Source organism: Rhea pennata, chromosome 1, assembly GCF_028389875.1.
Source record: "Rhea pennata isolate bPtePen1 chromosome 1, bPtePen1.pri, whole genome shotgun sequence".
Taxonomy (NCBI): domain Eukaryota; kingdom Metazoa; phylum Chordata; class Aves; order Rheiformes; family Rheidae; genus Rhea; species Rhea pennata.
Genome location: NC_084663.1, coordinates 198050336 through 198076458, shown reverse-complemented (window position 1 = coordinate 198076458; position 26123 = coordinate 198050336). Strand labels below are relative to the sequence as shown.

At 39.2% G+C, this 26123-nt stretch overlaps 1 protein-coding gene across 1 annotated transcript; it reads left to right on the top strand.

Annotated features, from left to right (window-relative positions):
• Positions 1 to 4272: 4272 nt before the first annotated feature.
• On the top strand, positions 4273 to 25707 carry FDX1 (ferredoxin 1). The gene is made up of 4 exons (XM_062577403.1): positions 4273 to 4439; positions 11875 to 11999; positions 16142 to 16271; positions 23569 to 25707. The coding sequence occupies exons 1-4, from the start codon at positions 4273 to 4275 to the stop codon at positions 23681 to 23683; spliced, it is 537 nt and encodes a 178-aa protein (XP_062433387.1). The 3' UTR covers positions 23684 to 25707.
• Positions 25708 to 26123: the final 416 nt, after the last annotated feature.

Sequence of the window (26123 nt, the reverse complement as noted above, 5' to 3'; positions counted from 1 at the left end):
CAAAGGGTTTATCATTAGGATGAACATGGCATGAAGATAAGCAATGTGAATTTGCAAACAAACCTATGTGAGATTCAAAGAGATGTTAGGTACAGATTGTTTACAATTTTTCTCTCCTTTATTTCACTTGCTATTTTACATTCAGGTATCCTAAATTAACTGCTCCATCATCACTGTTTTTCTTCAACTTTTCCCACACAAAAGTATGGGTCATTTATAAATTAGGAAGGAGCTGTGTAACGGGGGTCTGTGTTTGTGTGTCTGTGTTAAGGAGTAGCAAGGACCGTCTGCCCCCCAAAGAAAGGTGAGCTGGGAGCCAAGTGCAAGAACAAGGTAGGTGGAGCAGTAACATCACAGACAAGGAGCCAGGACTTGGAGTGGCAAGTCAAGGTCAGGATCAGATCCAGAGACACTGCTCACCGTCAGACACAGTCCAGTGATGACCTGGCAAGCCCGTAGTGATGAGGTAGGTCTGTGGCCAAGCCAGGAATCAAAGCCAGCAGTGTCCGGGTCCAGGTCACAGTTAAAATCGGGTGCAGACATACCTGCTGCAGAGCTGCAATATAGCACAGGCAGGTAAAAGTGTTAACAGCCTCAGCCTAAAAGCTGTTCCTCAGGAAAAGGTGGAACAGGGCCTTGCTTTTAGGCTTTTTAAAAGGTAAGGAGCTGACCTTGGGTGCAGATGGCTATACTCCTTAACGTGGCCAACTAAACTTCCAGAAAAGGTCTCTGATGCACTCATGGACCTGGCAGTCTCAGGTGTGGGAACAGAGCTATGGTACAGGTTGAATATGGTAACAAAGTATAGTTGATTAATGGAGGAGAGACATAGAACTACTGGACAGAGTCCAACGTAGGGCTACTAAGATGATTAGAGGACTGGAACATTTCTCTCATGAGGAAAGGCTGCAAGAGCTAGGCCTGTTTAGCTTGGAGAAGACTGAGACAGGATCTTATTAAAATCTAAAATACCTTAAGGGTATTTTATGTCAAGAGGATAGGGCCAGACTTTCTTCAGTAGTGCCAAGCGATAGGACAAGAGGCAACGGACACAAACTGAAACACAGGAAGTTCCACCTGAACATAAGGAAAAACTTCTTTACTGTGAGAGTGAGGGAGCGCTGGAACAGGTTGCCTGGAGAGGCTGTGGAGTCTCCTTCTCTGAAGATACTCAAAACCTGCCCGGACATGCCCTGTGCAACGTGCTCTAGGTGACCCTGCTTGAGCAGGCAGGTTGGACTAGATGATCTCCAGAGGTCCCTTCCAACCTCAACCATTCTGTGATTCTGTGTGAATGGAAATGGCCTTATTCATGAAGATGATACCTGAATGAAAATCCTGCATAGAAGGAGATAGAAGCAAAGTTCAGAGAGCTTACTGTGTTCAGCTTGGGGAACTGTTATCTGTGGGCGCATTAATGAAAAGCAATAAGGGACATCTCACACAAACTGATTTTGGGACACAAATTTGATGTCTACACAAAAGGAAATTAAATATAATACTAGATATATATAAGGCTATGCATTTCAATTAGACACTGTACAAGATCTGAAGTAATAGTATTAGTCTAGTAGTTTTTAGACTAGTAGTAGTCTAGATAAACCAGTCTAGTTATCTAGCCATTTTCAATAAGGATGAATTCAAACTAGCATATGCACAAAAGACTCAATAGGATAAACAGGAGACTAGTAAGAGTTTCCTGTCTTATGAAAGGAGGCTAGTAACAAGGGAGGTTAAAACAAAAGAGCTAAGAGTGGATATAATAAATAAACTATGGATGAACATTGGAAAAGGACAAAAACTATTTAAACTCATGGACAGTATTAGCCAAGGATAAATTAGTAAAAATCAGTCTATACTTAAAAATTAAATTAATTAATTAGAAATTAGTAAATAAATAGGCTCTCTATCCTTCCAAGGAGTGAAGTTTTGGGAATGTGTTTTAGTGGAATTAGCACAGGAAAGAAAACTTTAAGAAACAGATAAATACTTCTACATTTAGTTACTTGAATTGGATGTGACAGCAGAGGTTCAGAGTATAAGGTCCAGATGGTCCCTTTCAGATATATTTCCTACATTAACTATTAATTTATGACAAGCATCTTTCTGCTTAAAGTCAGACTAGATTATCTGATACACTCTTTTGACCTTACAATTTAGAAACCCAGATAAACCTGTACGTAGCTACTTGTATACTGCCATACAAGTATGCATATGTGATCCTACACTGCAGCAATAATGCTCAAATAAACAGATGCTATGTAGCCATATTCTCTGGTGTTGCAAAGTGAAAACTAATGAAACAGAGCTCTGTGTGGGTGAAGAGATATCCAGCCTTCAGACTATTTATTTCAGTGACTGTTCTATGACAAACTCATGTGAGTACATTAACTTTATTCTTATTATGACTGAATAAATGTATTTTGTGCATTGATTTCAGTTACATTTAACACATGCAACTCTACAAAGAATATATTTAAACAAATGAAATTATTTTGCTAGTAATCAAAATAAAATAGGTGGAGACTCTGCCTGTACTACACAGTGGCAGCCCTGCTGATTTCTGTTACTGAAGCCTCTGTGATAGATAAAGTTTTTAAAGAAATGCCCAGAAAAAATAGTCACTCTCAAGAAACTTGAAATTTAGAGATATTTTGTAGCCAGATAACTTTAATAAATTTAAAACCCTGTGCTATGTCTAGACAAGGAGACCAATATGGAAAGAATATTGGATTGTAAAGGATGATGAGAAATTTCAGATAAGGGATACATACAGAGCAAGTGTTGTAAAAACTACTTTGACATAGCAATAATTGAAACAAAGTTTAAAACAGAAGATTCACACTATGCAAAACTGTATGTTGGCCCTCTTTGTAATAGGTAGAGGGATTCTGTCCAGTGATACAGAATCTAACCTACCTAGTTAGAGGGTAGGAGCTACGCACATAAAGCAGGAAACGCTGGCACATTTAGGTCACTTGGTTTACAGATGAACACTGGAGGCTCTTGACATCCCACCACAACCTTCTCCCACGCTTAAAGAAAATACACCAGTGTAAGTGTGCTATCTCGCTCCTTCACCTTACCCCGTGGCAACAAAAATATACTCCTGAAATCAGAAGGCATGGAAAGCAATCTTGTCTACCACATCAAGTCAGGAGAAAACATTTCTTCCTTGCTCCCCATTTATTTTCACCCTTGTTTAAATAAATTATGTAAAAGTAAAATGTGCATTTCTTCCTCATTCATGCATCACTCTCCAGTCTGTGTGTGATGGGTGTAGGGGATCTATGTAACCACGTAAGCAAACCCTGTAAAGCAAAGCGTACATTGCAGAGCCAAAGTAAGTTCACATGTACCATCTGTGAAGGCCCAGGTAATCTCAAATTTTCCCAATACTATTCACATATGCTCGCCTCTAGTTAAAACCTTCAGTGGCATTGTTACTGAAAACTGGGAAATAAAACTCCCTAACACTAACGCAGCATTAAGAAGCGGGCATTCCTTTAATCTACAACCGCACTGCTGTCCCTTTGCACACGCCTGGTCATAGCAGCTGGTTTTCTGTCAGGAGAAACGCTAACAAGGAGGGGCCATCGCCGGGCGTCCCGCCCGGACAGCCCACGGGCGCCCCGCGCAGAGACCTGCGCGAACGTTACCCGCCCGAGCCGGCGGCCCCGCAGCTTCTCGGGCAGGCGGCGGCGAAGCGTCCTTCGGGGCGGGCGAGCGTCCCCGCAGCCGCCCCGCGGCGTTCCCGGGGCTCCAGCCCGCCAAGGCGTGCGCAGGCCGCCCACACACGCCTCAGGGGCCCAGCGGGGCGGGCGGCAAGGCCCTCCGGGCGCCGCGGACCGCCTTGGCCCGGGGAACGGGATAGGGCTTCGGTTCGGGAACCACGGAGCTTTAACGGGGCCGCGCCGCGTTCTGCGGGAGCAACAAGCAGGCTGAGAGGGAGGCGGCGGCCCTCCCGCGACGCCGCGCCCGCAGCGCAGCGCTGCGCCCTTTGCGTAACCGCCGCCCGTCTCCTCGCGCCGGCACGCGGCGGCCGAACCCGCGCGCCTCGCCGACCCGTTACCTCACGCCGCCGCCACGGCGCGGGGGGGGGAGGGCGCGGACTGCGCTGCGTAGACGGCGTAGGCGCTACGAGAATCGGCGCAGCTCGCGTCGGCGGAGGGAGCGCTGGGACTTTGCCCCGCCCAGCCCTCCGCCGCCGCAGCGCGGCGGGCAGCGGCCGCCCCCGTCGCCCTGCCCCGCGCCGCGCCGCGCCGCGCCGCCATGTCCGCCCCGGGGCCGCTGCGGCTCCTCCGCGCCGCCGCCGCCGCCTCCCGCCGCTGGCTGCTTTCCGCCGCGCCGGCGGCCGGGGCCAGGCCGGGCCGCGGCAGCGCCGCCTCTGCCGTGGGGGCAGCCCGGCCGTTGGGGCTCTCCGCCCGGGCGGCGCTCAGGTGAGGCGGGTCCGAGCCGGCGAGGCCGGCAGCAGGGGCGGGCTGGCGGCGGGGCGGGGGCGGCCGGGCCGGGCCGCCGCCGCGAGACCCTCGGCGGTCGCGGCCTGCTCTGCCCGGCCCCGCCGGTGCCGCGGCGGCGGGGTGGTGGTGGTGGTGGGGTGTTTGCCGGGCTCCGAGCGCCCGCCGCGGCGAGGCCCGCGCTCGGCGGCCGGGCTGTGCGGTGCCTCGGCGCCTGGCGGGCGGCCGCGCCGGGTCGGGCCGGGCCGCGGGCCGTGCTGCGCCGTCAGCGGCGGGGCCGCAGAGGCGAGGGAGGCTAACCTAGGCTGTCTGTGTTTCCTTGAACGTCCTTCTCGACCTTACCAGCGTTACTTATTTTTTTTCCTCCGTACAGTGCTTGTCACCTCCTTTTTTAGAAAGCCTAACTAGATTTTTCTTTTATAGAGCCTGAAGGTCTCTGCCTTTGGTGTAGGAAGAGCACTCGTGCATCTAAGTGCACAGAAAAAGACCCCAGCGCTTACGAGCGTGTGTTACAACGTGAGGTACCTCTGTTGACCTTTAGTATCTCACAGTCCACAGCTATGCATTTGCAACTGCAAACGTGGTCAAAGCTTGTGTTCAGGCATGGCCTTCTTAGTTTGCATCTTCTGTATTCAAAGGTAGATCAAAGTCTACAGATAGCTTTCAGTATTCAGAATACAAAGGGCAATATATTATAAAAGCCAAGTCGACCTGAAGAGAAGTCAGAGAAGTTTCTTTTATTCAAAACAGGAGCAGCCATCCAGTGCCAGAGGTGTAACCTAGCTTGTTTCCAGAGGGTTGAGAAATGCCCTGGCCATCAAAGCTGTTTCCAAAAGTTTGCTTTTAAACTCTTCTGTAGGTGTTCCTTTACTTTGTTGTTGTGGGTAGTTTTAATACAGAGAGACAGACTATTTTTTTTAGTCTAGGACTCCTGTAAAGTGCTGGTTTAGATTTTTTTTTTTGAGTGACTCTTGTGTCTTGAAAATAGGTCTGCGCTGAGTGAGTGCCCTAACTTTGTTGTTTTGATATCTTTGTTTCTCTGCTTTTCATTTTAAAAAAGTGAGAACATCTTGGTAAAGTCTCTCAAGATTTTAAAAATTATCAAAATTATTGAACAGGGTGAAAATGGGAGGAAAAAAATATTCAGCAAGGAAACTATTCCTTCACCTAATTATAATACGAGACTTATAATCCCTCAGGTTTTTCACGTGCAGACTACATAGAGATTTGTAAGTGAACCAGGAAGTTACGCATTACACAAGCAAAGTAAATTGTACAGGCACGTTTTTCAGATGTATTGTTCACATAGTCCATGTCGTAACCTGGCTGAGTGAGTGAGTCCTGGAATAACCCCCCCGCCCCGATGTTTGTACTTCCCCAGTTTATGTTCAAGTTGTTCCCTCTAGTTCTACCTTTTCCAGAAGTCAATACTATTCAAGACCAGTTCCTGAACTTACAATCAGTCAGCATTAGTCTGGTAAAAAGACTTATCAGGATCAACACTTGGCTAGGTAAAATCATCAGTTGGGGTGACTTTTGCGAGCAGAAGTTACCAGGGGTTTCAGTGAAGCATCAAGCATTATGTTTTCATTCCCAAGTTTGTTACTTTCTAGCCTTTTTAATCTATTTTCCCCCTTTTTGTTTCATAATGAATAGTATTTATCTCAGAACTATTTGATACCAGTTTAGATAAGTTTATACAGTAGTTTTGCTGCATGACGTAATTATTTTACCACATTTTAAATATTGATTCAGATTTACGACTTGTGAATTTTAACACAAGGTCTGTTAGTGTTAGCATAATAGTTTCACGTAGGAAATTCTTTTGGTACTTAAACAGGACTATTGGATGACCCTTTAAGAAAAATCTGGAAATAAGTGTTGATCTTTCCATGTGCAACACAGGGCTACAGTTGTTGTCATGGGGGGGGTGTGGAAATATAAAAGATGGTTCTTAACATGAGAGTAATAGTTAAAAGATTCCAAAGGATACTTCCTTTATGGGGGAAGAGGTAACTGTCAGGGTTCTTGGAATACATATTCTTTTTGCATGGGAGGGACAGTGAACAGCAGTCATGATTCTGTGGTGCTCTTCAGTGAAATTGCAAGGTTTGTTATTGAGTGTATCCTAGCAAAGTTTGATAACAAAGCTAATAGTACTGTGACAACAGTATGAAGAAAGGAATTGTATTTTACAGCTGGTGAAAGGGGTTAATCTGAGCATGAATTGGAATATTTATGCTTTATGCGGATTACATAAAATATATTTAGTTCTTCATGATAATTCTGAGACTATGTGTGCTTGCACAGACCTGGCATGCATTTCATATTAATTATCTGTGATTAGGTTACATTATATGTTTTTTCCACTTAAATGATGTCTGCATAGACAAAAGCAATTTTACTTCAGATACATAAAACCTAAATACTGTTTCATGCAGATTTTTAAAAAATATTTCTGTCAATTACTAAAAAGATCTGCACAGTATGTGGTTCAAATGTGTAACTAGTCTCATTACTCTCAGAACTGTTTGTGTACATAAATGTTTACCAGTTAGGCTTATGCATAGTAAAGCTTTGGTGATTTGCAAATTAAACTTTTTGGCCATATGAATAGTATTTAAGATTGTGACAAAGTTAGACACTTTCTTAGTCTTTCAGTTGGATCTGCATTTTTGCTTTTGAAAATAAATTTTTGCAGCAAAAGGGGCGGGAGACCTGCATGGGTGAGCAAGGAGCTTCTGGCCAAATTCAGATAGAAGAAGAAAGTGCACAGACTGTGGAAGAGGGGACAGGCTACTTGAGAGAATTATAGGAATGCAGTCAGAGTATGTAGAGATGCAGCGAGGAAGGCTAAGGCCCGGTTGGAATTTAGTCTGGCAAGGCATGTCAAGGACAACAGGAAGGGCTTCTTCAAATACATCAGCAGCAAGAGGAGGACTCGGGAAAATGTGGGCCCACTACTGAATGGGGCGGGGACCCTGGTGACAAGGAATACAGAGAAGGCAGAATTGCTGAATGCCTTCTTTGCTTCAGTCTTCACCGCTAAGGGCAGCCCTCAGGAATCCTCCAGCCTGGACGTGAGGGAGAAAATCTGGAGAAGGGAAGACTTTCCTTTGGTTGAGGAGGAAAGGATTAGAGACCTTCTGGGCAGGCTAGACATCCACAAATCCATGGGCCTGGAAGGGATACACCCGCAGGTACTGAGGGAGCTGGCAGATGTTGTTGCCAGGCCGCTCTCCATCATCTTTGAAAGGTCCTGGAGAACTGGAGAGGTGCCTGAGGACTGGAAGAAAGCCAATGTCACTCCAGTCTTCAAGAAGGGCAAGAAGGAGGACCCAGGCAACTCTAGGCTGGTCAGCCTCACCTCCATCCCTGCAAAGGTGATGGAACAGCTCCTTCTGGATGTCATCTCCAGGCATATGGAGGAGAAGGTGATCAGGAGCAGCCAGCATGGATTCACCAAGGGGAAATCCTGCTTAACCAGTCTGATAGCCTTCTCTGATGGCAAGACTGTCTGGGTAGATGAGGGGAGAACAGTGGACCTTGACTTCAGCAAGGCTTTTGACACTGTCTCCCATCACATCCTCCTAGGTAAGCTCAGGAAGTGTGGGTTAGACGAGTGGACAGTGAGGTGGATTGAGAACTGGCTGAAAGGCAGAGCTCAGAGGGTGGTCATCAGTGGCATGGAGTCTAGTTGGAGGCCTGTGGCAAGTGGCGTCCCCCAGGGCTCAGTACGGGGTCCCATCCTGTTCAACTTATTCATCAATGACCTGGACAAAGGGACAGAGTGCCTCCTCAGCAAGTTTGCTGATGATACCAAGCTGGGAGGAGTGGCTGACACACCAGAGGGCTGTGCTGTCCTTCAGAGAGACCTGGACAGGCTGGAGAGTAGGGTGGAGAGGAACCTCGTGAGGTTCAACAAGGGCAAGTGCACAGTTCTGCACCTAGGGAAAAATAACGCTAGGCAGCAGTACAAGCTGGGGGCTGACCTTCTGGAGAGCAGCTCTGCAGAGAAGGACCTGGGAGTGCTGGTGGATGACAAGTTGATTATGAGCCAGCAATGTGCCCTTGTGGCCAAGAAAGCCAATGGTCTCTTGCGGTGCATTAGGAAGAGTGTTGCCAGCAGGTGGAGGGAGGTGATGCTGCCCCTCTCCTCAGCCCTGGTGAGGCCTCATCTGGAGTCCTGTGTCCAGTTCTGGGCTCCCCAGGACGAGAGAGACATGGAGCTACTGGAGAGAGTCCAGCGTAGGGCTACAAAGATGATCAGAGGGCTGGAGCATCTGCCCTCTGAGGAACGGCTGTGAGAGCTGGGCCTCTTCAGCCTGGGGAAGAGAAGACTGAGGGGGGATCTTATCAATGCGTACGGGGACAAACTCTTTTCAGTTGTCCCATGTGACAGGACAAGAGGCAATGGGCAGAAACTGAAGCACAGGAAGTTCCGCCTGAGCGTGAGGGGGAATTTCTTCCCTGTGGAAGTGACGGAGCCCTGGACCAGGTTGCCCAGAGAGGTTGTGGAGTCTGCTTCTCTGGAGATCTTCAAGGCCCGCCTGGATGCAACCCTGTCTACCATGCTCTAGGTGACCCTGCTGAGCAGGGGGGTTGGACTAGATGATCTTCAGAGGTCCCTTCCAACCTTACTGATTCTGTGATTCTATGAAACGAGTTTTAGTCTCTGTTAATAACAAGGTCAAAAAGAGTAATTATTTTAACACTCTTTAACTGAAGGCAATGACTTAATGATGGTGGTTCAGTTTGTCCTCTACTTACATGCTACACAGGTTAGGCATGAGCAGACGAGATGCAGTGCCACAACAGGCTGAAGCTAATGCAAGACTGTTACTGCTAAAAAGGTGACCTCATTCGTGTCTTGTGGCTTTGCGTTATTTTGGCCAGTGTCACTTTTGCAGCCGCTCAGTCAGTTTTTGCTGATTCACGTGAGACGACTTTGTTTTTAAGGTTGATTTTCAGTCATGTTAGCAAAATGAGTTGATTTTCATTAATACCAGTGTAAGCATGATGGTAGGACAATTTGAGTGGAGATTGTGCAAAACCACTTTTTTGCCTTAAAATTAGGTCTGTTTGTGCTGCTCATTAAATTGTATCATAAAAATGCAGTGACAAGATTGTTTTAAGTTGACGTAAATATATTGTAATGAGCAGTTCTGTCTTTGTACCACTTGTAGTATTCATACGTCATTGACCTGTAAAGGTTGATTGATTTATTATTACTTTTTTTTTCAGCCATTTTTGTTCAGTCAGATGCAGTGCACAGTGGTATTATCCCAAAAACCTAGGTGAAGACTGTTTCAAGTATGTTTTGAAAACTGGCTTGGGGGAGGGGGATGATTTATCTGTTACAAAGGTTCCTGTGATCTCAGCAGATTGTGACTAGATGTCTTACTATTTGATCTGTGTTACTTGTGGTCACCTTATCCTATCAGAAGAGTAAGTTTTGAATATTGGAAAATATTTTCCGCTTGACATGCCTGTATCTTGGGTAGAGGATGCCTGTTAAGTGCGAGTACCCTTGTATTTGTATTATGTTTCACCCTGACAGAAATACACTCATTTCCTGAAATGTTATTTCTGTGAAAACTGGAAGGGCTTTCTGAAGCTGTTTATCCCCCCAAAAAAGTTCCTGTTGGTGGTTTACTTTGACTGTGAGAATGTGAACCTCTATGTCTCTAACTATTGCAAACCCAGCAGTCTAAAACTTCTGATGAAGCTGGCTTTCAGTGAAGATGATAGAATTTGCACTACTATGTTTAAGAAGCTGGTGCCTGTCTTGTTGGTTCTAGTATGGGAGGTGGTAATACTGAGCAGAGGAGAATGAATGCAGTAATTTCTTAATCTGCTGCAGCGTGGTTTGCTGGAGGTCATCCATTGATGACAACTGTGCGACTTTAATTACACTTGGTAAAGATGTATCTTTTAAGTTTTCTGAATGTTGTTATAGTCTATGTTTCAGCTGAATTCTGTAGATAAACAAGTTCAGTGCTTCATTATTGATTATAGTTTTTGAAAGGAATCATTGTTAGAAGTAGCTTGTGGCTGTCTTCTGGAGAATAGACTGAGGGTTTATTTGATAAGAAATGAGCATGACAGCGTAATGAATCACGGCACATACTGCTGCCAAGTAATTTTACAGTTTTGACAAGTATATTAAGTCTAGATCAACAATCTGTCATTTTTCAAAACAAGCTACAACTTAGATTACAATAAAAGCATACTTTCTTTTATAACCAGTTCCAATATAACTGGCTTACCAAAGCATTAATATGGCCACTCTCAAATTTTGGTTTTAATATTTGGTTCTTCAAGTTAGTGTATTCTTGGGTGTGATTTAATTTTCAAGCCTGTATGCATTCTATGTGGTGATTACTCGAAGTCTACAATTATTACAAAGATTAACTGTAATATTGAACATGCTTTTCTTAGAAGTAGATTTCACACTGAAACATAGGTGTTGCATTAGCCTTCATGTGTTTTATTTGTATCTCTTGGCAGGTTTTATTCCTTGTCATTCCACAAGGTTTTTCTTGTTTTCCTCGTTTACCATAAGAAAGGGAATAGTCTTTCTAAAAATAAACTTTCTTAATTGCTAGCTTATTAACAACTTTCCTTTAATTCAAATAGGAAATGACATAATTTGAGGCACTAAAAATCCCTGTGTTTTTCTATACCTATGCTATACTTAGAAATAGGAAATATTTATACCGAGTATTTTTCTTAAATGTATGTGACTGTCTAAAAAGCAAAGTAGAAAAATATGTGAAGCCTTCTTCCTTTGACACTAACATCAATCTTCAGATGAACTTCACTAGAATTAAAATTTATAAAGTGAAATCATAAGAGAATGAAATCTGTTTTACGTGTTACGATCTGTGCTAAAAGAAGCAGAAAGTTTTTGGAATATTTTCCATTATTGTGAGAAAAGGGAGAAGAGAGATGAATTAAATTTTGAAATTAATAAAATATCTTAAATTCTAACCAGAAACAGGAAGATTTTAAATTTAACCTAAATGATAACAATCAGAAAATTATAATTTCATAAATCTAAAGCAAGAATTCATAAAGGTGTGAAGAAAAGTATTTAATAATCGTTTTTTATTTGCTAAAAATATTAATTTGTGTCTAAAATAAAGCAGCTCTGACTTCTGTGAAAAGTGAAGCATCAGGATCTTCTATAAGAGCACAAATCTAAAGATCTTTTTTTTTTTATTTTTCAAGACTGTATTGTTCAGTGTACAGCAGAAGAAGCCTGTATGTATTACAGAGTTTAAAAGCCAATAACTTAGTTAGGTTTCTGTGCTTTTACAGTTGATAGTGATTGCTGTTTTAGCAGTGTTGAATCATTTTTAAACATCTAAAAAAAATTTAAATTCTTTCTTATGTTCCATTATATACTTTTCAGCTCAGAAGAGAAGATAACTGTTCACTTCATAAATCGTGATGGTGATAAACTAACAGCCAAAGGAAAACCTGGGGATTCACTGCTGGATGTTGTTGTTGATAATAATCTAGACATAGATGGTTTTGGTAAGTAGATTCCTTGAATAACACATTCAATGTCTAGAAATTATAATGAATTACTGGTTTATTTATGATGTCTATAAAAACCTAGTTCTTTACGTGGATTTTTTTTCTATTTTTCTGCAGGTGCATAGGGTCAAGTTCTGAAAATTTTTTGTGCTAGGCCTTGGAACTTTCAATGTTTAAATGTTAAAGGAGGGAAATGCAGACAGAGTGCTCTCAAGGTGGAATCTGAAAGATGCTACCTGAGAACTCTTCTGTGACTTGAAAGGCTCTGGTTGCATAACAAACTACTAACAGTGACAGGTTACTGCTAACTGTGTTGTTGTATAGTCTCGTTTTGTTATCAGTCTTTTTGTAGCACAGATTGCTGTAGTGTTTGAGTGCTGAGTGAAAGGAACAACCAAATCCATGTCAGTCAGGTAAAGGAGACAGGTTCATTTCTTGAACTTTGCCATACTGAGTTCTGTCTTCATGAAACCAGACCTAAAAATAAGAGATGAGTGGTGGTGGGGATATACTCTTTTATTTCTTTCCCCAAACTCTAAGGCTGGTAATAGTGAGTTGCAGTAGTCATTTTCAGTCAGGTTTTATTTTAGGAGACATTGCTTCAGTTTCCTTTTTTCTCTGTTCTGATTTACGGTTGTTTTGACGGGTCTTTTTAGGTATGTACCTTTTGGGAAAACTTCTGAGAGTATAATAACAGGGAGAAGAACAAAACCAACTTCCCTTGCATGTTGGCTTCCTTAGTTAGTCTCCACAGGTTGATTAGTTTGAGGTTTGTGCTGCTTTGATTTTTGGGTGTGTATGTGTGTTTTTTTATTCGGTGGCTTCTGCAGGGGGAGGATTGTTTTTCATCAGTTGGTATAGGCATAAAATAGGCAGTTTTCACTCTCAACCCAAAGTTACAGGCCAGAAAAAGAAATATCAGTTGCTGCCACATGCCTATATTTCAACGAATCATATTGTTTGTTTGTTTTTTTTTTTAGCTTGAAAAGCAGGGATTTTTTTTCCCTTATTCAATATGATACTAAAACTAATATCCAAACAATGATTGTCAGAGAGATGAAAAGAGTTTTTCTTCAGTTCCATTTCAAATCATATGGCCATGATCAAACTGATTACGATAAACGATAACAGAAAACTCATATTTTTACTTCATTTCAGAATTTTGGTTTCTTCAGTACTGGTAAGGAGAGTTACAGTCTTTTTGTATTATTGTTGTGTTGATAGAGATAAGCCATTGTTACATTCGATGATAGTCAACATCAGTGTTGACGTTTGGGTATTAGTTATCTCGTGGTATCCTGACAATTTATGAAAAATCATTTCATTATTTGAAGATAAGATTGTTTTAAATATATATGCCAAAAATTAAAAATATATCATTGTGTTCTGTAAAAGATATCATAGAGAGCTATACTTCTCTCTATACTTCTTTTTTTTCCCAAGAAAAAGAAAATATGCCTTCAACTACACTTCAAATATAAGACTTTAAATATACTCTTAGTACCTCAGAGAGATAACTGTATAGATCATATTTTTAAGGGAAAGAACTAGATAAGAAAAGGGAAAGCTCTCAGAACACTGAAGTAATTTTTGGCAGAGAAAAGGAAACTTCTGTCAAGGTGAACTTGAGAGTTTTGAAAGAAATGGCCACAAAAGCCTAGAAAAGGCTCTGAAGGCACTGAATTAACATCTTATCATAGAATCGGTAAGGTTGGAAGGGACCTCTGGAGATCATCTAGTCCAATGTCCAAATCTCTTTTATTCCGTCATGTATCTCTTTTATTCTGTCAAAGCTCCTCTGAAGAGAAGTAAGTTAACACTACTAGACAGTGGAAGAAAACGTCATGTAATTTGACTTCGATTTGCCCTTTCTTCTCCTGAATTGTTCTTGGTGGTGGAGTTTTGGCAGAGCTCTTTGAAGGAGTACTAGAATTCTACTTTTCTTTTTTTCTCTTTACTGTCTGGAAAATTAAACTTATTTTCTTTTTAATTTTTTAAAAAATAAAAAATAACTTCTGTAGACTAGTATTTTAACTATGTCGTGTTTCCAGTGTGAGGAGTTGTGACCCTGGAAATGTAAGTAAAAGTGAGACTGCAATCTCAGATGTAAAACTGTAAAGACAAGATTGTAAATAGAAAAGCATGGAAAATACTGAGTTAATGTAATGTTTTCAGAGTTATATTTTCAAGGCAAATGAAAGCTTACTAGTTAAGTTGCCAAACTTAAGTTGGTACATGTATGATTAAAAATAATTATTTTATTATATTAGAAATGTTAAAGTGAATTATGGGCAATAATCCATCTATTATATAAAAGACTAGTGAATAGAGCAAACTGTAAGCCTATGGCGTGTACCTTGTTTATGCAGTAAGGTATTGAGTCAGTAAACCTATTAAGTAGTTTAGAGCCTTCAATAATGGCCTCAGTACAAACTGAATTGTATTAAAATCCAATTTTAAGTAAAATATTTAATCATGAAAATATGTATGCAGAATCAGAATATTGCATCCCAATGCCTTAGTGAAATTCTATCTTGATATAAGTTCTGCTTAAAATCAGGAAAGGAGGAAGTTCTGAAAACTTTCCTGTTCCCTAAGATTTCCCCTCTATTCCATACTTAGTTCAACTGAAATAGTAGGATTCTACATGTGAGAGCTTTCAAAACAGGGGTTTAAGTGAATATAAGTGTAAGTAAATAATACTACACACTAAAGCTAGAAATGGAGTTACACTGTGCATGAATTATGTGGATAGTATGGAGCAAGTATAGAAAAAGTTCAGTAGGCTAGGCTGGTGCACGGTGTGAAATCTTAAGACTATACGTCTGTTACTTAAGTGCAAATAAATTTCAGTGCTAGTAATAAAATCTGTTTTAAGTCTGTAAAATCCCTGTAACGAGTTGCATTCCTTTTGCAAAGAGGAATCCTCTCTTAAACCTGTAATGCATTAGGACAACTCTAGCTTTGGGTAGCATTTGTTAAATGTATCCTATAGGCTTACAGCTGGTCTACCTATACAGTTAATATCTTCTCACATTTGGAAATGCCAGCTATCTTAACAAAGCACTGTGATGAAGTAAAATGGCAATGCTGTTGATAAACAGGAGCCAACATAATCATTGGAGATACCATAACAATCTAATTATATTTATAGCATGTGCTATTCCTACCTCTAGATGTTTTTGTATGATGTTTTAGTAGAAAACCGTTATAGAGCAGAGAAATACATCAATGTAAATAAGGTAAAAGTGTGTGTGTGTAGTATTTTTTTTTTTAATCACTTAAAAAAATCATCTCACATGTTTACTTTTATCGCTAGGGGGCATCCCATGTGCAGCAGTAATGATGATAAAAGTCTTCATGCAGAGATATTTCTAAAACAGTTGAATGATTCAGCTGCACTCAATTCACTTGCTATTACTAGCCTTACATTCCAGAAAACCTTTGTAATGTAAATAGGTTGATCAGTGTGGATTTTTTCCTTTTGTCCAACATGAGAACACTTAAACTGCTGATATGACAAAATTTAAATTACTTGTCATTTTACACTTTAAACCCTGTTTCTTCATATGGATTTGTATGTATTTGAAGACATTCTATATTTTTAATACCAAATCTTCTAGTACAGTATCATGCTCATTATGATACATGGCTAATGATGCTATTGTAACAGGGCAGTGTTTTCTGCATGATTCTTAAAGTCTGATGTAGAATTCAGCAGTTTCTTTTGATAGCGGTGGTTATACATGCAGGCTGTGCTTCCATTTGCTTTGGTACGTACAAATTTTTCTGTTACTGATTTTTTGAGTGATTGCCCATACTGTGAATGATAACAATTTAAGCATTCTGTACTAGTGATTTTATAAAAACTACTTTTTAAATTTAAAAAAAGGACAGAAGGAATTAGTCAAGTATTTTAAGTATTTTCAGTAGATAATTTCAAGTAAACTTTAATGTTGTAGGAAATGTAGAAATACTATCAACAGTTGAATGGTAAGCAGATACATGAATGTGGGAATATATGACACTACTGCTCAGTTGAGAATCTTTTCCTGGTATTAAGCAGAGAAACAGATATATGAAGGAATTCTGCTGTAATATGGAAGTTAAGTTTTCTGTTAACTTGGTGCTTTCTTTAGGTGCCTGTGAAGGAACACTAGCCTGTTCAACTTGTCACTTAATCTTTGAAGACCACGTATTTGAGAAACTGGATGCAATTACTGATGAAGAGATGGACATGCTAGACCTAGCATATGGCCTCACAGAAACGTAAGGCAACATAACACTTCACTACACCAAAGAACTGAAAGTAGAGTCTGCAGATGGGGCAGTTTGATATTCCTAGAATGCCTTAATCACTTTTTAATGAATAGCTAGATTCTCTTACACAAATGGGACTGGCAAGTTTACGTATTGTTTATCTGAATTCGTATTAGGCAGATGTCATTAGTGTTTTCATAAGTTGAAGAATGCCAGTTGCCAGTACTTGCTCTTCAATGTCTGGTGCAGAAGTGTCAGATAGTGAAACATGACCAAAAACACAGTTCCATCGCCTAAAACTTTGCCAGTGCTGTCCTCTGTGTGATTTTGTTCTTATTTCCCTTCCTTCTCCCTTTACTTTCTTTTTCCATCAGTCTTTAACTAATTAATGTTTTTTATGAATGTGCCATGTTGCTTTTTTAGTTTGCATCAAATTTATTTTGAAGCAATCCCCACTTACTGTGCTTTGATGTCAGAGAGTTCTTAGACTACCCAAACCAGGTTTGTTTTGGATGAAACTAAACCCAAGAGTATGCTGCAACTGCTAGTGGTCATTCAGTGCATGGAGCCAGACTAGAGCTTGTCTGACATAGCCCTCTGTTCCACCTGCCCCCACTTTGTAAAAAGTGTGTCCCGTCCGCTGCACAAACCATTTCACTCTACAGGTTCATTGCTGGTGAGCTGTACTACTTGCTGGTGTACACGTAGCCTCTATCATTGAACGTACATGGGAATAGTAGGCAGCTGTTTCTTGTGAAGCTTCATAAACCCTAATCTTCGGGTTTCAAAGGAACTGTGTGTTCAAGTTTTTGAAAATATTTCCAGTGATTTCAGAGGGCTTCATACCTGGCTTGCATAGCATTATTTTTTTATGATTCTGCAGAGAAGTACTTTGAATTCACTCATTTATCTCCTTGTACCAGTAGTGAGAATCCTGTATTAGTCATTCCTACGTGAGAGTACACATTTTTCAGATAAATTACAATTTTTTTTTAGGAGCTTCAAAGGCAAAGTGGTAGAGCTGTGTACTCATAGCTTGCCTTAGCTGCTTTTGTTTTATCATTTTGTCCTATGCCAAAGAAAATACTTAAAATCTTGGAAAAAACCATAAGGCCATTAAGTGTGAATTGACTTCCCTCTTGGTATCTATCATAATTCTTCTAAGAATAACCTTTAAGTTCTGAGCCAAACCAATTACTCAAAGAGCTCTAGAGAATAATGAACTAAACTTTTTTGTTCAACTTACTGTGATCTCCAGAGGTCCCTTCTGACCTCAACCATTCTGTGTGATTCTGTGATCAGGTAGTCTGTAGCAATACCCACAAATTTAAACTTTAAAGCAAGGGTTTTTTACTGAAGAACTGAAAGCAATGGGAAGCACTCTGTTTAAGTTTTTCTTTTATTTTCTCCAAATTATGTTTTAGACCCTCTGAAGACATGTTACTTGCATGTTACAGATTTTCTTAATGTCATGGCTGTTCTTCCTATGCCAACGATCTTTTGTATGTATGAAAGGTAAACTTTTCTGGAAAACTGCTTTTTTAAGTGCCTCTGACATTTACTATAGATAGTGTTGATGCAAACCTTGGTAATGGAAATGCACTACTATACCCTTGCATAAGTATAAGAATAAAAGTTTTTCTTCTCAGTGACTCTCTGGGCTTGCAAAGGTCAAGAGGTGTCATGATGGTGGATATCTTTTACAATGAGATACTGATTAGAAACACTAAAACAAAATTGGTTTGAGTAACTGCAGAATAATGGAGATTATTAAAAGTAGTTCAGTAAGAGAAAAGCAAGCCCTGGCAAGTTGAATGTTTAAAAAATAACTACTATAAGAATACTGAATAAAAAATAAGCTGAGAAACACCTTGCTAAAAGGTAGAAGAAATAATTTTGTTTCTAACTTAACAGAAGCAGGAAACTTTCTTTGTGTAGGGCCAACAAGGCAAGTAAATGAGCACTTTTAATAAAAATATAAAGTTTAAATAGAAACAGATGATAACTCCCTTCCCCTCCCAGTCTCTTGTACTGTTCACTGGAGATACTTAGGGATGTCTATGCACTGGAAGCTTTCTTTGCCAGGAATTTACTGAAGGATTAGTCTCAAACTGATGTGCCTATAGAAGGGATATTAGACCAAATTAATAACATGAGTAGAAACAGTTGGTAAGGACTAGGTGGTATTCACCCAAGAGTTCTAAAGGAATTCAGTAGGAAATCGACAAACCTGTAATGTTTAGTTGGTTTAAAACTGCTTCCAAAGCAGAGGAATGTAAGGTAGCAACCCAATTTTTAAAATGAGATTATTGGAACTAGAGAGCAGTGAGTTTGATTACATACTAGGCACTTTATACATTTATCTATTGGCTGTTACTTTTTGTAATAGTTTCAACTAATTAATGGTAAGGTGAGCATCCAATAAAGCTTTTATAGAGGGAAGCAACGGTTAGAGTTCATCAAATTAATCGCTGAGCATGAAAAAAGATCTTACCGTTCATATAGTTTACTTAAGTTCCAGAAATCCTTTAATAAATTTTGAGATGCAGTGGGATGAGAGCAGTTGCCATATGAAGGATAAAGAATTGGTTAAATGATCATTTGTCTTTTAACAGGGTTAGAAGTATTTGGCTATCTTGTAGCAGATCAGCAGTGTAATCTCTGAGTGATTTGTGCTAGGTCTTGCATAGTCAGCATATTTGTCAAAGGCTTTGAAAAAAGGTAAAGAGTAACATGACAAGGTTTATTTACAATGCTGTATTACTCATTGTGGTAAAATCAAAAACTGTCCATGAAGACATGCAGAAAGATCTTGTGATATTAAAAGATAGGAAATGAAATAGCAGATGAAATTTGATGTTAATAGTTGCAAATCAGTGCATATGGAGAGGAGGATGGAACAGTAGTAACTTATACTATACTTGAATATACTATGTATACTATATAATTGAAATGGGCTCTTAGCTAGCTAATGTTTCTGCAGGAATGCCAGTTTATGGCTTGATGCAAAAATGCTCCAAAAAGCAAATGGAACACTAGCTGTTTTTGGAAGAAACAGGTAGAAAAGCAGGAAATCCTGTTTATGGGGGAAAATGTTAATTCACCATAGCTTTGTACTTGTGCTGTTCTGATTTGTCTTTAAAAAAAGGTGCAATAAGAGGAAGTAAAGAGAGGGCTATGAAATGGTTAAATGTGGACTGGCTTTCATGCACGGACTAAATCATTTTTAAGATCAAAACTTCTTAGGCTGTTGAGAAGAATTGAGGAAGGGAGCTCTGAGCGGAGTCTGTAAAATTATAAATGCTATAGGAAAATTAGAGAAAGTAGTTTTTCTCACAAGGTCACTTGGTGCTACCTAGTTTTTATCATGTAGCAGCCTCAAAACATAAGGAAGTGTTACTTCACAAGGTGTAAATCCATTGCCACAGATGGTTATGAATGCCAGAATTTGAAGGGGTTCAAAAAGCAATTAGTAAATACGGGGGGAGGGGGAGGGAATCCAGTACAGGGTGTTTAAACACAAGGATACTACTTGTGGCTCAGGAAGTTCCATAAGATGCTGGAGACTAGGAAGTTACCTTGAAGAGAGATCATTCTATGCTTGCCCTCATTTTTCTCTTCCTTAACACTTGCTGCTGGACACTGGCTGAAACAGGATATTGAGGGAGATGGTCCTCTGGTCAGATGCACTACAGCTGTTCTTATGTTTAACACTCCACAAAACAGTAGCAGTTAGGAGAGTGTTTTGCCAGAAACCTATGCAGTTATGTCTGTTACTGTCTTACTAGAAATGTTAAAGCAGAACTCTGATATGTGGCATGTATATATATGCTTGGGTTCCCTGGAGGATGTGCCTTCCACAGGATAGATTAATCATGAGCATGTTTAAACATAAATTTCACTCTGCCTTTTTGCTCACCTGAGACCATAAGTTAAGAAAAATCTGCTTTTTTTTTCTGTGTTAGTAAAAGTAAAAACTCCTCAGCTCTCATTGTTAATACATAATGTTCATTTTTTGCTCCTTAACGTTGTCTTAGGGAAAGAGATGTCTTGAGATGTCAAGATACTCCATTTGTTTTTCTTCTAATGGGAAGAGGAACTGCAGTTCAACCCACTGTATCTTTTGGAAGATGAACCTTTAGATACTTTTCTTTCAGGATAAAATTCATGCTGTTTATTAGCCTCTAACAGATTTATTGTGATTCCAAGTATTTGAAGGGTAGGTCATTTAATGATGATTTGGTTTATACTGCATTTCAGATATATCTTTGAATAGACTATGAATCCTTATAAATGTTGTTAGGAGCTTAATCCTCTGAAGTGCAGTTTATGTCCAAGAATATACCAAAATGATTCCCAAATTTTAATGATTCAGAGGTTTAGCTTGTTTAACTTTTGTGTAACATCACTCCTCCTTTCTTAATTCTAGGAAGATCCATTTAATTTACCCATTCTATTTCTCTAAGAATATGGTATCTAAAAACGCTCAGATATCGGCTCCCCATGAATATAAACTTTTTTATTTAGAATGCTGGAAAAAAAACCCCACACTCGTTCCTACATTTTTTCAGAAAACTGAAGAAATAACTTGTAGGTATGTTTATTAAGGTAGTGCACTGATTTGTTAGGCTAAGAACTGGTTTCTCGGGTAATTGGAGTTAGATTTTTCTTTGTGTAAGGGATAAATTAATTGAGTTGGTGAATCTTGTTTTACAATTACTGTAGCTGGTGCTGTGTTCTCGTAGAATAACTTCTGATTCAGTAAACTAGGATTTTGTCGGAAATGTTAGTCATGTAAAGTCAGAATTGGTCCCAAGTGAAAATCAGATATTTAAGTCAAATTAAGTCTTGCAAACAATACTACAGCTACAATATAAATATAAGAAATTGCATATTGCTAATAGATTTAATTGATCTTAGTACTTTTATGTATGCATATTCATAAATTGAAATATTTCTGTGAAGTGTATATGCACACACACATTTCAGGAACTAGAAGTTGATTTATACAGTCTTTTATATAGAAGTATTACTTTCAGGTATACTGCTGAATTGGGGCTTTAACAACAGTTAATAGCTACATGCTTGAAAGAGTTCTTTATTAATTTAGTATCACTTTTTTTCTAGTATCTCTCTGCCTAGGGTCTTGTACTGATAAAACTATTATTCAACTGATGATACAGAACATTGCCAGTCCTTGCTGACGTTTAAGCATTCTATATTTAATTGGATGTACATGCCTTGGTATTTAAAGATATTCCAGCAAAAAAAGGGACTTATGATATCTACAGAATTTACTGGTGGTATTAAACTTTTTTTTTTTTTTTAACATTCAAACATTCACATACAAGATTTTCCCTGCTAAATGACAGAAAAATGAAGGATTACATCTTCTGGGGTACCATGAGCATTTTACTCTCCTCCCCTCCTGTGTTTCTTGTCTTTTGTTCACTCTTACCTTTCTGGCCTAATGATCCAATCTTGATTCCTTCAGTTTGAAAACAAAACCAGAAATGTACCATTAGTGCATACAAGATACAATTTTTTGAGACTTACCAATACCTACACATACGCATCTTCATTATGAGAGAAATATTTTTCCTTACAACTTTGAAAATTGAAACCTGGCATTTAGAATAGCTTTTTTTCCTTTCTCGTTGATTGGTTCTGGTTTCTTAAATCTTGCCCTGCGTTGAATGTAGGATAGGCTAGGCCAAGAGAGGTTTAGGAAGCTGAGAGCTTTCAGAACAAGCACGAATTAGTAGTTCCTTGGAAAAGCAGGGAATAAGTCTCAGAACTAGCAAGCAAGACTTTCTTGGATTCCAGTGTTACAACAGTAGAGGAAGCTACTGTATGTTGCTGGAGTGAAGAAACAAAATTTAAAGAAAGGATTCATCCTATGAGGATACAGTGGTGGTTGAGATTAAACACAGGGGACTTTAATGTATTTAAAAAATATATATTTAATTTCAGCTTGTCTCATCTAACACAGGTTGCATTAATTCATTTTTTTTTCCACTTATTTCTGTGAACATAGTATTTTTCATTGGGTGGATGAAATTGTAGGATCAGAGCCATAAATATGCATTTCAGAATACATTAGCTTTCCCCAAAGTATTATCATTTACTAGCTCATGTTAAGAAACTAATCAAATTATCTTCAGGTGTAGTTTGCTCCTTTGTTCACCATTCTGTGATTCTGGTTTAGGATCTGCTAAAAAATTGACAAGCTTCTTTAATGCACATAATTTCTGACACTATTTCAAGCTGCTTCCACAGAATGAGTTCTGAAAAGATTTGAAGAATTGAACATTTGAAATCTTTTAAAAAGGCCATATCTATTATTTGTATCTATAATAAAGAAATTAGTAGGTCCCAAGGGGGTCTTGCATGCCCTCCGTTATCTTATCACAGAGATTTTTTTTTTCGTTAATATTGGTCATAGGAAGATATTTCTTCCTTTCTGACTCTGCTTCTTCTTAAAATGGCTAGTGCATAACAAATGGAAATGTTATCCTGTAGATGCTTCAGAAATCTGTGGTCATGCAGGGCCTTGCTTGACTGGTCCAGAACTGCAAGTAGATGTGTGGGAATGGACTGCCTTATCAATAAATTACTGAAAGGCAGGATTTTAAAGTGACTGTGATTTACACCCCCCCACACACACACATGCCAGAAATCCAGAACGTTTGACTTGGGTGCATACTTTGGAGAAGATAAAAGTGACAGGAAATGGAAAAAAAAAATTCTTAATTTCTTGTCAGTAAGATTGCGCGTAGTTGACAAACTCTAAAAGCTCACCAAAAGTAAGCTGTCGGGAGCATTGTCCAAATGCACATTCTGTTTTCTAGGGTTGCCTTCAGACTTTGGGTCTTTGGATGGGTTGGGCTATACCTTTCCTGAGGATTTCATTCATTGACTTCATTTCCTTAGAGATGTCAAATGGTCTTTTGGCAGATCAGGTGTCATTCTCTAAACTTGACTAATCTATTAATGAATCATTAAAAATGGAAGGGTCATCCGTATTGTATGTTTCCTCAGCAAGGAGGAAATACTCAGTGTAAAACTTTACATGTACTGAACTCTGTTTTTTAAGTAGGCAAACTGATGGTCGTGATTAATCCTGTTTATTTCTTTGCATGGATGTATACAATTCACTACTGGTCTTGATTAAGACCATGCACAAGGTTAACAGTTTCTGGACCATAATGTGTTTGGGATGACTGAATTCTGGCGAAATAATCTGGTGAATGCTGTTAGATATATGGTTGTGTAAAACTAAAAGCAATGCCATATTTCTTTACAGATCACGTTTGGGCTGCCAGATCTGCTTGAAGAAATCTATGAACGATATGACTGTTCGAGTACCTGAAGCTGTTGCTGATGCTAGACAATCGATAGACATGAGTAAAAACTCCTAGAAGAAACTATCTTAGGGGTTTTAAAGAAGCTTAATTATTTTTATAACTTATTTTTAAATGTGTAATTAAATACAGAAGCTTACATAATTGTGAGTTATTTTATATGACTATCAATATTAGATTAATGCTATTTTGACTTTCTTTATAGAACCTCCTATATTTTTATGCTTAAAATGCAATAATACTTCTAAGTGATCATTGACTATAACTGTTAGCAAGAGTGTTACAGATTTCTTATTAATTCTGCCAAAACTTTTAATGGCATTTGAAAAATTGATCACTTCCACAAGACTTCCTATCAAAAAGGGCATTTCTAGGTATCAGACCTATGTAAGAGAGCTGAACTTAGCAGACTACATGGGGTCTTCAAAATGTTCTGTTAAAGGTGGTATGCTCAGAGTGCAGAATACTAGCAGCTTAGTTGCTGCAGTACCTCTGTGTTGCCCACATCAGCAGTCAACAAACATCAATTTAACTGCGTTTATCTTTGCACCATAAATGTGGGTATTCACATGGCTCAAAAGAATAAAGACTCAGCTGCCTAATGGTAGAGAGCATATCTTGCTATTATCTGAAGCTTGGATGACAGATTGAACAGGGCACTGTGCTGTCAACATAGAACATGATTTGTTCTGAAATCTTTATCTCTTTTTAGTTGCAAGCTTGTTCAGGAGGCAGCATGATACTGTATAAGGTATTCAGCTTGAAGAGAATCCTGGATTCTGGACTTTGCTCCAAGGATGATTTCAATAACTGATTTATATGAAATGACCAACTATATTCCATAAAGATGGATTAAGTTCCCCAGAAGGGATAGAAGACTTCCATGGTGGATGTCCTGTAGGCTGATCTCTGAGAACATTCACTTGGATCTTGTTTTAGCCTTTCTAAAGTAGGCCAAAAGAAAATGATTTCTCTAAGACTCATTAGTCTCTCCAGTTTTTGTTGCCTAAGTAATTAAATGAACTAGCTATCAGTAATGTATTACATAATGTAATATTTTTGAATATTAGGATGACTTTGAGCTTCGTAAAGAAGAATAACAATCTTTTGCTATAAAAAGAAATATTTTCTAGAATTATATTGAAAATAGTAAATCTAATTCTGATACCTTAATTTCCTTCTCACAGAAGCTGTTTCTTTGTTTAGTGGTGTTCCCCTTGAACAAGATAGACTTAATGTGATCTGGTCAAAGAACTTAGTCATTAGGGTTCTCAAAACTTGCTTAATAGCTAATCTTTAGAGAGAAGGGGGAAAAAGACTTCAGAGTTAAAATTTCCCCACCCCCTGAAAGGGAAAGAGCAGAGTTGGGGGAAGGATAGAAATAAAGAAATATTCTGAGGATACTGCTCTCTTCCCTTTAACTACTGTCGCTAAACATAATTTAGAGGTTACCTTTCTACAGTCACAAACTACAGTAAATTGATTCTTTTTGTTGCCTCTGTCCTGAGTTCATTTATCTGCAGTAATTCTCATTAAATCTTGAACTTTTACTTTTTAAATGGAACATGGCTCCTTATATTCCAAGAGAGAGCACTCAGGTAGGTCATAAGCAGGGTCGTAGCATACTATGCATTCCTAATCTGAAGACAGAAAAGTAATCATCCTAGCTGTGAGGTTTGGGGGAGGTGAATTTTGTTTTGTTTCCTTACAGTACCAGGCACTTGTGGGAATCTCAGAGTGCTTAACATTGTGTCTAAAACACCCTCTGCCAAACAAAAGTGAAAGCAGCAGATTCCCTTGTAAACCAGGGTTCTTCCATTGTGCATTTCATGTGACAACTTCTTGTTACTGAGACTTTGTGGCTCTCCTACACTGTGCTTGTGGAAGGGATTACTTAGCACAGGAAGGCCAAAGGACACTTCAAAGTTTGTCTTGAATTCCAGCGGTGTGCTGTATTGCATACAAATGGAAAACTCAGAAAGGTGGTTAAGGAACTGATATGTACGCCCCAGAATGCACAGCTCAGAGGTATACTTGTTTGTTGTCAAAATGATTTGCAAATAAATCTTATTTTATATCAATTTCTGAGTCACCTTGTTGGTATTGATTTTCTTTCCTGTTTGTCCTGTGCCACTGAATGCATTTTTGGCTGTAAAATTGAATTTATAAATAATTATATTTAGCAGCTAATGCATATTAAAATATAAATATGACTTACTGTGCAGTGACACACTATTAAAGAATCAGAACTACTTGAATATATATTTACTGTTACTTCCTTGTGAAAATAAAGATCATAGATAACTCACTTTCTGAAAGCACTTCCTTTCTCACTAAGAAATTAAAATATGAAGTCATTCACTTTTTCTCTCTTCCCCCATACATACATATATATGTAGGTATATAGAAAGCAGGAGTATGTTTAGTATTTCAAAATGAGGAGAAAATCCAAATTGACTATATTCCCTCTTGCTTCTAAGCTTCTTTAATTAAAAAA

Coding starts and splice junctions, on each gene's coding strand:
- FDX1 (XM_062577403.1), top strand. CDS start 4,273: ATGTCCGCCCCGGGGCCGCTGCGGCTCCTCCGCGCCGCCGCCGCCGCC. Junction 4,440..11,874: donor TCCGCCCGGGCGGCGCTCAG/GTGAGGCGGGTC, acceptor TATACTTTTCAG/CTCAGAAGAGAAGATAACTG. Junction 16,272..23,568: donor GCATATGGCCTCACAGAAAC/GTAAGGCAACAT, acceptor ATTTCTTTACAG/ATCACGTTTGGGCTGCCAGA.